Source organism: Lytechinus pictus, chromosome 10, assembly GCF_037042905.1.
Source record: "Lytechinus pictus isolate F3 Inbred chromosome 10, Lp3.0, whole genome shotgun sequence".
NCBI lineage: Eukaryota > Metazoa > Echinodermata > Echinoidea > Temnopleuroida > Toxopneustidae > Lytechinus > Lytechinus pictus.
In genome coordinates, this window is record NC_087254.1 from 19504660 (window position 1) to 19521924 (window position 17265).

Here is a 17265-nt window from a genome sequence, read left to right on the forward strand (position 1 = left end):
AAAATATGGGTAATATATAACTGTATTTCCCAGTACATTCATGACAGTTTGAAAATGACAAGTAAAAATCATCTGTATTTATATTTCCTAAAATATATTACTTGTAGTTACATTGTAGTACAAATCAAATTGAGTGAATTTCAATTTTCAATTTCTAACATTATCATATGCTACTACATCTCATCTGCCCCCCCCCCCCCTCCCCAGAAAATATAATAATAATAAATAAATAAATCAATAAAAAATAACAATAATAAGCAGTCAGTCCGCAAGCCCTGAAAAAGTAGCTTCTTTTATCCAAGTGATATTCATGACTAGAGGGTTTTTGCATAGTTAATGAGCTTGGTGCGAACCAAAACACCTCTTTTTATTCGGCCATTGCTGCTCTAAATATTGACCAAATTTCATGTTTTTGGTATCTTTGTAAAGAAGAAGAATCATTCTTTTAGGTCATGTGTTTGGATTTTTTAAAAAATGTTGTAATATAGGAAAAACTTTTGATCTAAAACATGAAACAAATTTTTTTTTTCATGCAACAAAAGTTGTTATTTTCACACTTAATTTCTGTTTGGGCACAAATTATTTTTAAATCATGATAAAGTTGAAGATCTAAGCTTTAATATGATATAATTTTTATAAGAAGATGTATTTTAGATGGGTCAGCAGCCAGCTTTTCATAGGCCAAGTACATTTTGCAGCTCAAAAACAAGAATACTGCGCTCTGATTGGTCATATAGACCACACACCCATGCAAATTCCAATGTTCCCCACACTGGGCCTCTGCAAGGTCACACTCACCATGTGGTAATCTCTTCAAATTACCCGCGCCTGTTTGTTTTGAAAACAGTATTCAGCCAATCAGAACTCTGGATTTTATGTTACTCAGAAATTTCAGAAATCTCGTCTTGCATCTTGATGGAAAAAGCTGGCTGCTGACCCATCTAAAAGATGCCACATATCAAAAGTGACATTGTAAGAAAGTATAGAGTTTGAGCTTTCTGATGATATAAATAATGTTGGTGCCTAAAACACAAAATGTTGCACAATTTGCAAGTGAAAACAGAGGAAGAAAATTCTGTTTGATGCATCTTTTCAGGTAAAAAAATCACTTATTTATCAAAATATTTCATTCAAAAGAAATGACCAATATAAAAGAGTAACATTTACTCTTGCCCATGGTACAAAAATAATCAATATTACTCAAGGAGAAAGTGGTTAAATTCTTTGAGAAAGAAAGTCTCACAATTCACGAGATTTTGCAGGGACATGAATTCAGCCACGAGAGGACTTGGATAAATCTTGCTCATTTGCTCATTAACACAGGGGCTTGCGGACTGACTGTAAGTGTTAAATATAAGTCAGTTCACAGTTGGCTCATGATCAACTTTTCTAAAATGACCTTTCCTATGTTCCATTAGGGTGAGCACTATCACTTTCAAATGAAGATGTTGTGTAAGCTTTCCAAGCAAAGCAATCAAATTCTAACAAAGATAGGCATGGTACAGAGCAGCTTAGGTGTGATGAAAAGAATATATTCAAATGAATACATGAATAGTTACCAAATCACAAATGCTTGTCAGTGAATAGGAAATACTTGATGGTTTATCTCAAATAACCTTTTACTGCTCATGCGCAGTTTACAACTGTGAACAGGCTTATTGCATCGTCAAAGCTAAAAGCACTTTATCTGCCTCTGATGAGTTAGGTCACTTGGGTGATCCTACATGCAATGAATAATCACTTTTAAATAAAGGGATACTTTGTGAATGAGATTAATACTGAGCTTTGGGTTTTAAAAAGCAAGCTTCTAATGCAGTTTTCTGTAAGACAAGGACTTTCAACTAAATGAGGGATCAATTTGATAGTAAAACTTATGTAGGCAGTGTAACCATTTACTTAAAGGATAAAATGAAAATATGTGTATAATTAAATGACTATTCAAAATAAAGCCTTTGATTATATGTACATGGTGTTATTGAAAATTTGTGCATATTTACAATCAAATTCAATAATAATAAAATCAGTTTTCTCATTCACATTTGTACCACAGAAGCTCAAAATTTGCTACAAAATGTTCAAGTGACATATTAATGACCACTTTAATTGTCAATAGTACTATAGATTAAGGGGCTTTCACAATTGCTTGGGTGATCATTTGCAATCAGTTTGGCCCCAAAATTATGATACAGCTTACAGTAAGTCATATTATTTGCATTTTTAAAAGATTAAAGTGTAATTTGCACTATAATATAATATTGTACATGATTAAAAAAATAAAAATGTTAAATCATTTCTAGTCGACTCAGTATATATTACACAAATTCAGCAAATGTATAAAGCAGGTTAAAGCAATTAGGTAATTGAAACTAGTGTGGTTTCAAGTCAACCAACCTTGACACAACAAATGCCAGATGACTATTACCAACTGGGCACTTCCACATGGGCATTGTACTTTAGTTATAAAGTTTTTGAAATAAAAAATATGTCTTTTGTTTTGCTACCCTCTTTACCATTTAATGCAAGAAAAATTATGATTGTTCTCTTCCACTCAATTTTCTTACATCCATGATATTATAGTACTTGACCACGATACTGGTATTACCAGGAAATTGAGCCATTTTCAGAGTACAAAAATGTCTTCTGAAATCAGTCATTTAAAAAAAATTAACAATTAACTCTTTGTAAACTCCCCCCCCCAAAAAAAAAAAAAGTATGATACTAATGCCTGAACCACTGAACCAATACATAGAAAGATTGAGCAAACCAACTTCATTTTGAACCCTTAACCCTAATTCTCCCGGGGGGGGGGCCATAATGGCCCCCCCTCGACAATTTTCGCGATATATCTGCTGCGCAAAATTTTTTGACCTCGCCGCTTACTGACTTTTTACTTTCAAGTCTCGCGCAAATTTAGAGACCAAATTTGTGACGCCCGGGTACACGGTTACGACATTACGCAACATTATGTAAGTGCATGTCAGACCCAAAATTGCTCATAAACGTGATTTCAAGTACAAATCCAATGCAAATTGTGTATTTAGCCAAAATTCATAAATGTATCATTATTTCTACTTTTACTGATTAAACTTAATTAATTTTGCCTTGTTTATGGTCAGAATTAAGTCTGGAACGATTTCCATTGAAAAAACAATAAAAAACAAAAAGTAAAAAAACAAAGAAATACATAAGAAATTCATAAAACAATAAAATACATAAGAAATTGATTTCCAAACCGAAGTTTTTTTTTTATCGCGATTGTTAAGAATGCTACAAAGAATATTTTTACCAAAAATTAGCATTCTAGGAGCTTTATTTAGTGAATTAGTGCAAAAAGTATGATTTATGCATAAATTAGAATAATTAATTCATATAAAATAAAATCTCATTATTTTGGAAAATTTTACCATACAGCCCTGTAGATTACATCGCACACTACCAGCGTGCAAATTTTTGCGTCGCTCGCTCGCTCGATCAGCGGCCGAGATCTTAAGGGGGGGCCATTATGGCCCCCCCCCCCCCCCGGGAATGACAAGAATCAAAATACCCCGGGAGAGTTAGGGTTAAAGACCAAATTACAAAACCTCTGCTCTATAAACTGACCACATATCTCATATCTAAACATGGCAACCAACTTTCTTTATTTGACTATGAATTCCAATTAGTGATAATAAATTATATATTCGCTAATGTTTGTACCTTTTGCATCAATCATGTAATTTATTATTATTGGTAGAATTTGTTTATATTTGCAGCTTGTTGTTACGCTACATGTAGCGCCATGAGCGTGTTTGGACAGTGTGTGCGCTCTATAAAACAATACCATTATTACTTTTACTATTATTATTCAGAAACCATTAAACATAAATCCAGACAGATTTAAGGTCAGCCATTAAGGGACACTCTACCAGAAATAAGAAGTCTAATTATGTGCACTAGATCATGCTTGTAGTGATGTTTAGTAAGACTCAATTACGAAAATGGCTAAAATTACATTTACAGCATAATTGTATACTATACAATTCAGAATGAAAAATAAAAATAGGACTTTTAGGTACTTATAATGCCACATATATGATTGCAATCCAGTGTCAACCAATGGTAATGACATTTAAAAATAAATAAAATACATAAAAAAGTACTATACTGCAGGGATGTTGTATGGTGTATTACATTCTTCAGGCATGATCCAAAATGAATTATGTGTTTAAGTACATGTATCAATATTTAAATTAAAATTCTGTACCCAAACACATCATAATTTCCGAATAAGTTTTGATTTCAATTAGATTGCAAATTCTGACAAGTCCGCAGCAGTCAATCAATTAATTTCTCAAATATCCCTGAATATGAAGAATAAATATCTTTATAAAGTCTGCATTGCTAAGGCAATTAGTCCAGATTCACAAGAAGTCTGTGCACAAGACTAATTCATTGATTGATCTAGCCCGAATCAAGCTGCTCTGAAGTTCCTTCCTTTATTGCGTTATTGGCCTGTGTGTCAAGGTTTGAAGCCTCAGATGTTGGTGTTTCATCCGTCAACAAACCCTTCTCTCTCTGTGCTGCCTCCCACTGAAGACGTTTGAGTTGCTTGGACTTGAAGAGCAAGTTGTGACCTTTGAAAAGTACAAATTCATAATAGGATTGAATTGAATTAGGATTCAGTTCCACTGGTCGCAATATACAAGATGAGATATATGACATTCACACTATGATGTACACATACTGCTCAAATCTAATATCTTACATGGTCATGGGACAGAACTGATAAACTCAAGATTTAATGAGAGCCACATAAAAATGTAAGTTTCCCCCTCTAACGTCAGTGACTTTTTGGCAAAAAATTACTTGATATTTAACTTGTAAAAAATGTGCAAAATGTCTATATTTAGGGTGCATAAGTAATTTAACAGTGAGAGAACATTTATATTCATCACTTGTTCTTCAAATGGGGAAAAATATGCAAAATATGTAGGAAAAAGCTATTGATAATTTGAGGTAGATTTATTTCAATATGAAATCATCTCAACTTTCTCATTTCTAGTATTGAAAGTCACTCATATCTTGTTTTTGCTTTTAGGTATTTTCATCCTAAATCAAAGCAACCTCATGGCTGGGCTAATAAAACCTTGTATCTCAAAATTTAAATATTGTGTTGATAGCAAAGAATTAAACCAGATATTAGAATTATAACATGGGGTAGCAACCTTCTTTTGCCTTGAAAGAGTTCTTCACAGGTACCAGGAGACTGTTTTCAGACAATGTGAGACTGCCACTATTGCTATATTTCTAAAATACAGCCTTTTCTAAGCTGCCCTCAAAATCTTTTTAATTTTGAGATTTCATCGGCCCTCCCACAATTATTTACATAAGAATGTTCTTCCCGTTATCTACTTACCAGGACAGTCAGCTACTGCTCTGTGTGCTGTATGCTTACAGCAAGCTCTGCATTCACTAAACACACACTTCATACCACGGGGATTCGCACACTTGGCACACTTCTCATATTTCTTGGCTGGAAAGAAGTGAACAAAAAAGTACAAACCGTTCTTAAAATTCATATCGATTGTTTTTTACAAAAGGTCATATAAATCTTTGTAAGATCCATAGCATTTCATGAAATGGATACTAGTATTTGTGGCATGTAGGAAAAATGTGGCCTCCAAGACTTGCTTTTTTAATTACAACTTTTTCAAAGATTCACGATTTATTAAAAACATGTGATCGCAGTTTAACAGCTGAATTGACAGTTGAACAAAGAAATTAACAAATAAGTGATATAACAAAAGAATCAAATAAGAGGGTGACAATATCATGTAGTGATGTCAATGAGATTTTTTTTTTAAGCTTTAAGAGAAACACAATATCTAGTAACGATGAAAAACCAGAGAGAAAAACCGGATTATTGTCTAAACCGCACATAGAGTCAATACAATTGATTTACCTTTGCTTTGGAATGTAATCGTGGGATTGCGTACTCTCTTCTTAAGCTGACTCTTTGACAACCCCTCAGTGTTCTGATCTTCCATGATGACAGCTAGAGGGCGCTTTCTATTCTTCTCTGCACGATTAGCTTCAGTCTCCGCTGGACTACAGAAAACGTAAAACAAGAGTGAATAATAAGAATAATAATGACAGGGACTTTCTTAATATTAGATCAAATTGCTAAGGATAAGATTTGAGAAAATAATACTTTCTGATTATGGGCTAGTTCTAATGTTTAACCAAAAGGAAATTTTGAAATAAACATATAATTAAAGGTATTGTTTAACTTTGTGAGCAGCTGATTTAAAAAATTCTCAAACCAAGATGAAACATGTGTACAAGTGCATGTATTAGAACTAATAAACCCTGAAAACAACCATTATAGAGAATGAAAAGCTAAAACTACAAGGCAAACCCCGATTTTGTAAATAGGCGTCTTATAGATGCCTAAATAGTACACATAAGTGTATGGGATGAAATTAAGATGGTGTTTTCAGTCACTTTATATTTCAATTTTTGAAGCACTAAATAATTATTTTCGACCGCAATTTTCTCTGGGCTTCATTTTTGTAACATATCACAGACACAGGTAACAAGTGTGACCTTCTAGCTCAGATTTTTTAAAAGTCAAACCAATGTTAACCAATCACTTTAAAGAAAAGAATTTTGAGTTGCAAATCTTGCACAATCAATTCTTCCCTGGTTTTATCATGTCTACCCCAGTCAGGTACTCGAGCATTCTGGGAATTCCTTCCTAACAGGTACACATTTACTACACCTGGATGGAGGAGCAAATGTAGATAAATGCCTTGCCAAATGATGTAAGTGCTGCAGTGGGATTTAAACACAAGACCTGTGTGAACAAGATTCTGCCATACCCATTGAGCAGTCTCATCAAAGAATGAACTCTCTCTATGATAAAAAAAGATGAAGGAACTCACGTCGGCCTGAAGTAAGGTTGACAGAGCCAGTGAGGTAGCTTGCCGTCTCCTAGTGTTGGTGCAGGATCCTGTTTGTCATCTCCTAACCTTGCTGAGAGATCCTGCTTGCTGTTGCCTAGTGTTGCTGTGGGATCCTGCCTGTCGTCTCCTAGTGCTGGTGTGGGATCGTGCTTGGCAGCTTCTTCCTCACAACGAACATGTAGCCTTCTGCAGATGTCCTCACATTCTTCTGCAGACTTTGCTCTGGCTAGTTCCATCCTCAGATCATTATGAATTAGTAGGCTATGCAAAGTGAGAGGACAAAGACTGTGAAGGTACTAGTTAGGTACAATTTTTACATTCTAACTATTAAAATACTTTCACTCATTTTTAGATTTATGAGGGGAACCTTTCTTGATTCTGATCATTCACATTGAAACCAGTAGCGATTTGGAAGGGTTCTTTGGCTTATTATGAAGACTGGTATTTAAGGGTGAATCAGTTATTAACCCTGAATATATATATTTCACTAGTTTAAAGCTTATTACAATTGCAATCACTGATCATTTTGAAAGAAATGCTTCAAATACATGAGTGTTACCAGACCATCATTGATATAATCTGACAAAGTTTACTACTACTACAGTATAAATCAGACACATCTGAGAATGAATCGACAATGGTACGCCAGACAGAGTTTACTTACACCAAATATTGCAAAATCATGGAATCTACACAGATTAGCTGGAAAAAAACACATCAACCTGACAGAATACTATGCTTTTGCTCATTTCTAATCAATTACTCACCTTTCTTCCCAAAACATTCGGCACATTCATTTATTGATGCATACAAGCATTACGTATCATTCAGTTGGATTCTGTTCAAATTCCTTTAAAGTGATTGGTCAACATTGGTTAGACTTTTTAAAAATCTGAGCTAGAAGGTCACACTTGTCACCTGTGTCTGTGATATGTTACAAAAATGAAGCCCAGAAAAAATTGCGTTCAAAAATAATTATTTAGTGCTTCAAAAATTGAAATATAAAGTGACCCAAAACACCATCTTAATTTCGTCCCATACACTTATGTGTACTATTTAGGCGTCTATAAGACGCCTATTTACAAAATCGGGGTTTGTCTTGTAGTTTTAGCTTTTCATTCTCAATAATGGTTGTTTTCAGGGTTTATTAGATCTTATACATGCACTTGTACACATATTTAATCTTGGTTTGAGAATTTTTTAAATCAGCTGCTCACAAAGTTAAACAATACCTTTAATGATCATTGCCACAACTGGCATTCATGATTTAAAAGCATTGAGCCTGTGATAGTTGATGATTACCTGTGATGCCAGAGTTTGAAGAGATGTGCTCTGACTGCAGAAAGTGCACAGGGATAGGCCTTGACCAAGGCAAAGTATTCATAGGATATATCCCAGAAGAATGGATTGGTACCTTCAAAGAGGGCAGGATTGTGGAGGTTCCCCTCAGCACTCATCACACCATCCACCCCCGTCTCCTCGATGCACTGCTCCACATCCTTCAAGGATTGGATGTTGCCGTTGGCAACCACAGGGATCTTGACAGCATCTCTGCAGTGATAGAGTTTGAGTGTTGTTAAAAGAAAAATTCTAAAAAATTCTATGTAGGTTTTTAAACAAATTTGCATCCTCAAATCTCAACTGAAATTGCAGCAAAGACTTGATAAATAATTTGTTAATTTCTTGTTTTCAATAAAAATCAGTTATGCGAGTGTTTCATCTGATAAGTTGTAGGTTTGACAATCCTACTTAATTTTCATTGGCTAGCGTCTGACTGTAACATGGTTAATTGTCAGATAAAACAGGTTGTCAGATTTGTTGGAGTGTCAGATAAAACAAGTCCTTTCATGTAACACTCCCTAAGAACAAGCCAAAGACAAAACTAAGATACTGCGAAGATTTCTCCTCATCAAGGTGAAAAAATTAATGAAAAAAAAAACCAGGGACAATAATGCCAAGAGGGTTGTTCTTACTTGACCGCCTTGATAACCGACCATTCAGCAAGTCCTGTCATAGGTCCCTTCATCTCCCTGGTCCTACCATGGACAGTGAGCACCTGACATCCAGCCTTCTCTAGCATCTGGGCAAAGCGTACTGTCTTCTCCACACTGGGGAAGATACGGATCTTACAGGTGACTGGTACAGATAGCTTCTTGTGGGCCAGGCTCACTGGAGGATGGGAGAGATTGAAAAGCAAGGTTCAATGACGAGGTTGGCAATGGATTACAAACATGAAAGAACAATTCTGATTGGTTCCTACTCCGTATTTTTACAAAATGTACATGCAACAATGACCTTGATTGGTCAATGCCATTTAGCAGTTGACTGCGAATATATGTACTTGTTATATAAAGTCCTGGGAAAAACTTCATGAAAGTGGTCAACAATGAAGGGCTAGATGTATGACAATTACCATAACATTGTGCTCCTCTGCCAAGCCAATTCATACATTTTATTGAAATTACAATAAATAACTCGTCAGTGATGCCAAAGACATACTTCATACCATAGCAATAAGTCTGTAAATGTCCCACTGCAATAGTGATAACAAACTTTCAATGTTCAATGGTCTCCTGAAATTATGTTCAGAAGCAAGTCCTAGTTATCCCTCAATATTGATATACTGGTATATAAAAGACAATACTTTGATGATATCAAAACTCAGTCAGTAGAGCAGGGGTTTCGGATTCTGGTGACCTGGGTTCGATTCCCACCAGTGCACTACTGCCCTTTGGTAAGGCATTAATCCTCATTACCAGGTCCCTCGGAGAGGACCTTAATTAAATAATAATAATAATTAACATTTATATAGCGCTTAATACAACAGTTTCTAAGCGCATTGGAAAGAGAGAAAAAAAAAGAAGTAACAAAATATAGGGACAGTGATTTTCCGTTTCAAAAAATTGCCTTTTCCGTTCAGAAAATCTCAAATTCCGTTTCAGCATGTCAGAAAACGGAAATTCCGTTTCCCCATAGACTTTGTACACACGGAAATGTGACAATTCCGTAATACACATTTACATGCACACTCGCACTGGTCAAAATTTGTATCTGCTACTGTACCAACAACACAATAAAATCCGTTCTAATCGGATCTATGCGGGTGAATAAAATATTTTAACACACCCATTTTGCATGCATACATCCTCACCTTTCATATTATTAGCATTATTTCACGGTGAAATGATATTTCATCGATAATTTGGGGGTTTTTTGGACATCGTTATCATCAGTCATCGGCTTTTCCCAATCCGCCATCTTGGATTTTAAGACCACGATATCGTGCTGTTACATCTTCAAACGTAGAGGGCAGCAACACACAACTGTGTACATGTAGTTGAACGATACATGTGTGCATGTGAAGCCCAACGTCAACCCGGCCGGCCGCGCCGGGTACGGGTACGGTGCGGGGTACAATCGAGTGTGCTGATGTCGAGTGCAGTCACGATGTGTGAATTGTCATGATAGTAGCGAAGTGAGATCGTGTTTTCTGGGTTTTTTTGGCCATTTAATATTCTCATTTTGTTGTGATTTTGGAGTAATTTCTGTTGCTATTCTGTGTATTTTGAGGGAAAATACGTTTTCCGTGATTTTCCGTTTGAAATGCCATTTTCCGTTTCAAAAGGCCCTTTCCGTGAATTCCGTCCGTTTTCCGCGATCGCGGAAAATCACTGTCCCTAAAAATACAGTGAGAGAGAACAGGATAAGGAATTAAGAGGACTGCTTAATGAGGTAAGATTTGAGGAGTGTTTTGAAAGATTTGACAGTGGATGCATTACGGATGGAGATGGGGAGATTGTTCCAGAGTTTAGGGGCAAGATCAGAAAAGGCACGATCGCCGTAACGGGTAAAAGTGCGGGGTCCTAGAGAAAGTCGAAGGTGAGCAGTAGAAGAAGATCGGAGACGTTGAGTTGCAGAGGATGAGGGACAAAGAGAGATAAGATTTTGAAGGTAGGATGGGGCGAGACCATGGATGATTTTATAGACAAGGAGAAGGAGCTTGAAAATAATTCTATTTTGAACCTGAAGCCAATGGAGGGAGTAGATTGGTCCTCTGATTGCTTGCTTACAAGCATTCATGCTTTCTTAAAAGCAATCAGATTAAAAAAATCATCACCATTTATCACATTGCGACTACAGAAATCTATTCACCTTTGACACTTTACTTAGAAGAGGAATACAACACATGTTTTACAGTCTGGCAAATATTCAACTTATAAAAGGTCAAATATGCAAGTTTCCATTATTTTACATTATTTGGACTTTGCCCCTTTGCATATCTTCTTTCCTCTTGTAATAAGAAGAAATGTATTTTACACTCACCCATATTACTGATCAGTTCCCATTCATCCTGTAGAAATGCACCATAATGACCTTGAGAAAATGACAAAAAAAACAGAAAAAAGGTGATTTATGATAAAAAATTGTGTTTTTTTTATTGATGACAGTGATGAAAAATAAAATTAAGAACATTTATACAACATAATTCATTAATAAATACCGACTGGTTTGGACACATATTCACATGTGGGCGTTCTTCTAGTTGATACTTGAAATTCAACTTTTATGACCCTTGAATGAAAATCAAGATATTTATTTTTTTGTTCTGAAATTGATGTTGCATGGCAAATGGCTATTCTGTAAACTTGGTCCCTGCAAGTTTCAAGCGAGTTCCAAATGGATTCTAATAAGTTTAAAGTCACACTACTCTTGACAAATCAACCTATTTCACAAAGAGTTCAGCAAGACTTAACATCATGCTTGCTGAGGAAAGATAGCAAGTACATCCAGCTTGCTGAGAAAGTGATAGTTTGCCTCGTCACCTGAAATCAAGAGGTGATTACATGCTTTATATCCCCCATCAAGAACCTCTATACATGAGGAAAACGATATCAATACGTCTCTATATGAGATTTTTTTTTAATCAAGGTTTTCTTTGAAAAAAATCCATTGAGATGACATACTTGTTTTAATGCTAGCACGTATGTAATCTGTGCGCAAGCATCCAAGATGTTGCTCCAACAAGATTTATTGTGACCTCACAAAGGAACTTTGCCATCACAACAAAACAATCGAGGAGCAATGCACTTTTTTGCGCGTATGAACACTGCGCGCGCCCATCTAGATCTTGAGCGATTGTCACTGCAAGTGATGGAGAATGACAGACCAAAAAAATCGAGTGGCAAAATTTGCGTACTCAAAATAATTCATAACCGTTATGACCCAGTGGGCTGAAGAGGATCAGCGAAACAAGGTCCATCACTGCAAGTGATGATTCATGGGGAAACTACCCTTTATCACGTGACCGACTTCTGACCAATCTTAAAGCAAGATTCTTAGTATGCTGAATATAAAGCATCATATAACCTACCTCTTTTTGCAATGGACTGGGGACACCCTAAATTGAGATCAACTGCCACACAATGATCCTGGGCTAACATGGCAGCTTCTACAAACACCTCTGGGTCATTGGCACAGAACTGAAAAGAGAGATGAAATCAAACTAATATGACAATTGTTATCAATACTGTTGCTGATACCACTACTAGCTACTGCTACTAGTATCTAGTCCTCCCCCTTCCCCTTGCTACTTCTGCTTTTGCTGCTTCTAGTACAAAGTAACTAATTCTATCACTTATAAAACCAGACTGCTACTGCTGATGCTATTTTCTACTACTACATGTACTTCTTACAAAAACAAAATCAGAATCATAAAACAGTATTTTTTCCCTTTGTAACATTACTATATGAAATAATAATCTACAATAAAAAATCTCAAAAGCAGTAGTACCAAGCCTTGAAATAAGCGGGCGCTGAGCGCAAATTCGCGCTCATAAAGCCATCAATTGCGCCCATAAAGCCCCTAAATCATCAAAATTTTGACGACCGGGCGCAAATATTTTCCAGGTAATTGTGCCCGCCGTAAGTGAGCAGTGAAGCCATATCATACATGTAATTTAAATATCTGAAAAGCCAAAATCAAGTAACTTTCAATTTACGATAAACACAGTTTAAAATTGCCAAGTGCGTCTTTTTTTCTGTACCATAAAAAGTGAGCTACGTCCGTTTTTTTTTTTCTGTAATACATGTGCGCGCGTGCTTCCGGTAGCGGTTTTATACTTCACCATGTGCAATTTCTAATGCACACATTTCCAGTTGGGATATCACAATTCTGCGATATAGTAATTCGAATTGCACAGGAGATAAATCCCTGTTCACAGCACATACGATGTGCGAGTCTTTTATCCTCACAGTCGCCGACTTTGCTTGTCAAAACGGATCCAGCCTTAATAATCCAAAATCACTTAGCTTATAGTTGTGAATTGTAGCTTTTTAATTTCTTTCTTGGAGAGGGGTAAATATCAGACAATAAATCATCAAACAAGGCTCCATCTAAAAAAAAAAAAATAGGACGTCATGCACTTGAGTGTGGTGTTAGCTAGCCAGTTTGAGCTCATGTTCTCTGCCAGAGCTCTGGGTGAGAATTCTATCAGTAATGGCTCAAGTGATGGTGATTTTCCGTTTCAGATAGAGTTTAGATTTCATGTTAATTTTTGAAAACTGTCAAAAAACTTTATGATTTCTTCATTGTGATGAATATTTAAGTTATTAATGAATACATTTTCACCAAATTTAGACTCTCCCAGAATGAAAGGCATTTTCTGTGGAGATCTGCGTTTTCAAATAACTTGTGAAAAACTTAAGGTACATAAACCTACAATACATGTACATAGCCTGTGGCTGTGTGCTGGAATTTGAATAGACTGAGTTAGATATTGATTTCATTTCTTTAACATAATTTATATGCAATCCAAGTGCACCTCACAGTCACAATCACACACAAACACTCACCCACCCCCGTGATTCCAACCATGAAAAAAAAACCTTAAAAATTATTACATTTTTTCTAAATTTATTATTATTTGATCTGAATTCTCTCTTTCTCCATCTCTCTCTTTTTTTATATTTTTATTTTATTCATTTATTTAGATTTTTTTTGGGGGGGTTCATTGATCATGGTTCATTAAAGATGAAAAATAAATAAGCCCATGTGTGTGTGGTTGTAAAGGGGATGTGGAGTGAGGGTGTCAAAACACACTTAAACATTTAAATCTGATTTCTTAAATGTTTGAATAAGCCTAATACTTAGCATATATGCTATTCATGTACTAATTAAAAAATTGCAGGAGCTGCGCTTACTACATGTATAAACAAATTTGCGGTGGTTCACCGTTATATATTTTTTTTAAATTGCCCCAGGTTCCAGAAAATTGCCCCCGGTTCCTGTAAAAAGCCTGTGAGCCGGGGGCAATTTAAAAAGAAATTGCCCCCGGCTCACGGGTGTTTATTTCAAGGCTTGAGTAGTACTCTACTATTTCTCAAGCATAATCTGATAACTATACCACACAGCTGGTTGACTGGCCTTTGATAACATAAATGACAACATTTCTAAAAAAGGCGATCAATTATGGGCAAAATTTGACATTTCCATAACACATCCAATTAAATGATTCAAATCAATGACGATGAAGCAATGTAAAATGATTAATAGCCACTTAAAAATTGAAGTTTACAACCATTAAAATTCTAATTATTAAATCTTTACCAACCAAAATCCAAAGTTTTATAAAGGGTTTAACTTACCTGAACAATAAGGGGACTATCTTCCTCACAGGATGCCAGTGAATCCTTCCTGTAGCGATGATTTCTGATGAAGACAGAGGCATGTAACATTGGTGTGTAGCATAACTGTGCCTTGTGTCTTCTGCTCAATAATCGCCATGGTAACTCACTCTGGTCTACCATAGGAGCCACGATGAAGCGAGGTTTACCCAGGGTTTTCTCCCAGAATTCATAGCCTTCAAGCTTTGGCATGATGGTTGCTAGGATTTTCTCTATCTGGTGAAAAATGAGTATATGTATTGATATTATAGAATTATACCATTATACCTACATGTAAGTACATGTATGTACTGCACCAGTCGAAATTAGAAGGCTCTGGAAATATAAACTTTGGTCTTAACCCTTTGAACCCTAAATTATTGTGGGTGCCTGTGACCCATACCCTGAATTATTTGCACATATCAACCACATTCACAAGCTAGTACCCAGACCGACCAAGTCGGCTGAACTTGTTTAGCTTCTCGCAGACCTAGTCAACTTTAGTGTCTGTTTTGGGCACAAAATCACTGTTTTGACTGAAGTCAGATTTATCAATAGCTTCCCCATAGTCTGCATGTGACTCGCCGCGTATTAAACTGTGTATTACCGCACATGCAACATTTTGCCATTTTTTATGCTAAAACTTTAAGAAATCAATACCAATGCCTTTACCAATCTTGACTGAAATTATCAACTAAACATCCTCACACGTACTAGAGATGACATCATTTTTTAAAGATCACCTGACATTTAGAACCCATATTTTTAAAGTCACATCGGTTTATATGCATGTTCACTGATAGGCCGGTATTCCGGCCTAATCGGGTTCAAAGACAAAGGGTTAAAATGGGGGGGGGGGGTCTCTGGAAGACCGGAACTACTCTATGATAGTATGAGTATGATTAATGATTGCTAAAATGCAATGCTCTGGAACTGGCCATATCAGAAATCGGGGTCTCAAGAACTACATGTAATTTGATAGTCCCGCGCTTCATGCTAATATCGATTCTTTTGATCTAGCTAGAGCGATGAGCTAAGCACTAGGATCGTAGAGCGGCCATGGGGAGCTTCGCCGCTTCGTTCGGAGGCCCAGCCAAGACAGGCCGATTATGCTCGCAATGCCGACAGGCTGGGAAGTTCATAATGCCATCAATGCAAATTGATTGGTCATTGGTGATGGTCTCGAATGGATACACTACCCCCTGGGAAATTATTTATTTGGCCCTTTTTTCATAATTTTAATATTTTTAATATGATCAATATTTGTTAATTTGTATAATACATTCAACATAACGTTAATGCCTAAACACCTGTCACATGTCATGTGAGGTTTAAGTTAAGAACCCCATTGCAAAACCAACAACTCGTACCTCTATATCATGCCGCCATGCGATTCTTATGCACGCGTGTTTCCATTATCATACCACGTCTTCATGAAAAATATATTCAAATTACACATGAGCTAAATCGCAAGGTCTTGACATTTGATAGGCGAAGCTGTGCGTCAAGGATTTTTCATCTGTTCTGGATCTACTTCTGGAGCATTCTCACAGTCACAACACAAATCACTACTTACCCTCTAAATTCTTAAAAATAGAATGTTCCTGTGCCAATCCTCGAAATTTCCTTAAAATCTATCCTCAAAGATGGCAAAAAGAGTCATCTCCTCGACCTCGATCCTCTTCCACTTCGCGCATTGCAGTGTTACAAGGCAAAGGCTCTAAATTCAAGGATATGGTACCGGAATACCGGATACACGTACCGTACGCTGCCCAATCGTCGCTCAGTTTACGTATTTTCCTTTATGTTTCATTCAATGAGCTACGATATGCTTACTTCCATATGTCATCTGAAAGCGAAAATACTGGAAAATCGTTTCATAGGATAATAATTATATGTCTTAGAAGCCCCGCTGCGTAATTCGCCGTTTTTGGCACCCCTTGCGCCTGCCCAATCGCCGCTCACCATTGCCCTAACTCCGCTCGCTTAGCGCGCGCATTCATACATGGTGTTTATAAGGCCTGATACTGTCTAACTCTTTCTTCTACCCTTTTTTCTTGCACTTCTGAGTGAGAAAGTGTGTAATTTTGTTGTGATTAAATGTATTGTTTACAAGTTTTATAGTACTATACACTGTATAAAATGTTTCTTTCGCCAAGTGCAATTATTTTTAGGGCCTCAAAGTAACTTTTTGTTACTGATCTACGCCTATATATCGGTTTTTTTTATCCTCCAAACTTTATTCTATATATTCTATATTCTATATATATTTTTTATAAAATACATATTTTCAAAAAACCTTTCCCGACAAACTTTTAACTGATTTCAATTGTCTAATAATATGAATATGATTCTAATCCATTCATGAATTTTATGAGTATATTATTATTCATTTATTTATTTCGGAAATGAAAAGTATATGAAATTGGAACAATTAATGTAATACAACATTAACAGAGTATATAGATTGAGCACCCACTGGGTCAAATAAATTACTGTTGTCAATAAAGACCATGACCCTAACCAGTGCTATAATAAGGGTGCTTACAAAAAATCGGAAGCGGATAAAAGAGTCAGCATGAACAAAAATGTTTAAAGAACAATATATATAATAGAATAACATGCTTGATATAGTTAAGTTAACTTAATTAACTTAAAA

General features: G+C 36.0%; 1 protein-coding gene across 5 annotated transcripts; it reads right to left on the minus strand.

The window, feature by feature from the left end:
* Window positions 1–4: 4 nt before the first annotated feature.
* LOC129269221 (tRNA-dihydrouridine(16/17) synthase [NAD(P)(+)]-like) lies at window positions 5–16368 on the minus strand. Of its 5 annotated transcripts, XR_010294842.1 has the most exons (12): window positions 16183–16368; window positions 14589–14843; window positions 12316–12424; window positions 11268–11318; window positions 8918–9113; window positions 8247–8495; window positions 6924–7205; window positions 5942–6087; window positions 5396–5512; window positions 3569–4613; window positions 1368–2788; window positions 5–275 (listed from the first exon to the last, which is right to left on the minus strand). XR_010294842.1 is itself a non-coding variant. In XM_064105500.1 (10 exons), exons 2-10 carry the CDS (start codon window positions 14817–14819, stop codon window positions 4441–4443), a joined length of 1554 nt encoding a protein of 517 aa, XP_063961570.1. In that variant the 5' UTR covers window positions 14820–14843; window positions 16183–16334; the 3' UTR covers window positions 1090–4440. The 5 variants fall into 5 exon arrangements, 2 of the variants coding, with proteins under 2 accessions (XP_063961570.1, XP_063961571.1); XR_010294841.1 differs by lacking the exon at window positions 5–275 and having other exon boundaries at window positions 1090–2788; XR_010294843.1 differs by lacking the exon at window positions 5–275 and having other exon boundaries at window positions 1090–2788; window positions 14589–14839; window positions 16183–16351.
* Window positions 16369–17265: the final 897 nt, after the last annotated feature.

Coding starts and splice junctions, on each gene's coding strand:
- LOC129269221 (XM_064105500.1), bottom strand. CDS start 14,819: ATGCCAAAGCTTGAAGGCTATGAATTCTGGGAGAAAACCCTGGGTAAA. Junction 8,496..8,917: donor TCGGTTATCAAGGCGGTCAA/GTAAGAACAACC, acceptor CTATCACTGCAG/AGATGCTGTCAAGATCCCTG. Junction 5,513..5,941: donor GATTACATTCCAAAGCAAAG/GTAAATCAATTG, acceptor ACTTCTTTCCAG/CCAAGAAATATGAGAAGTGT.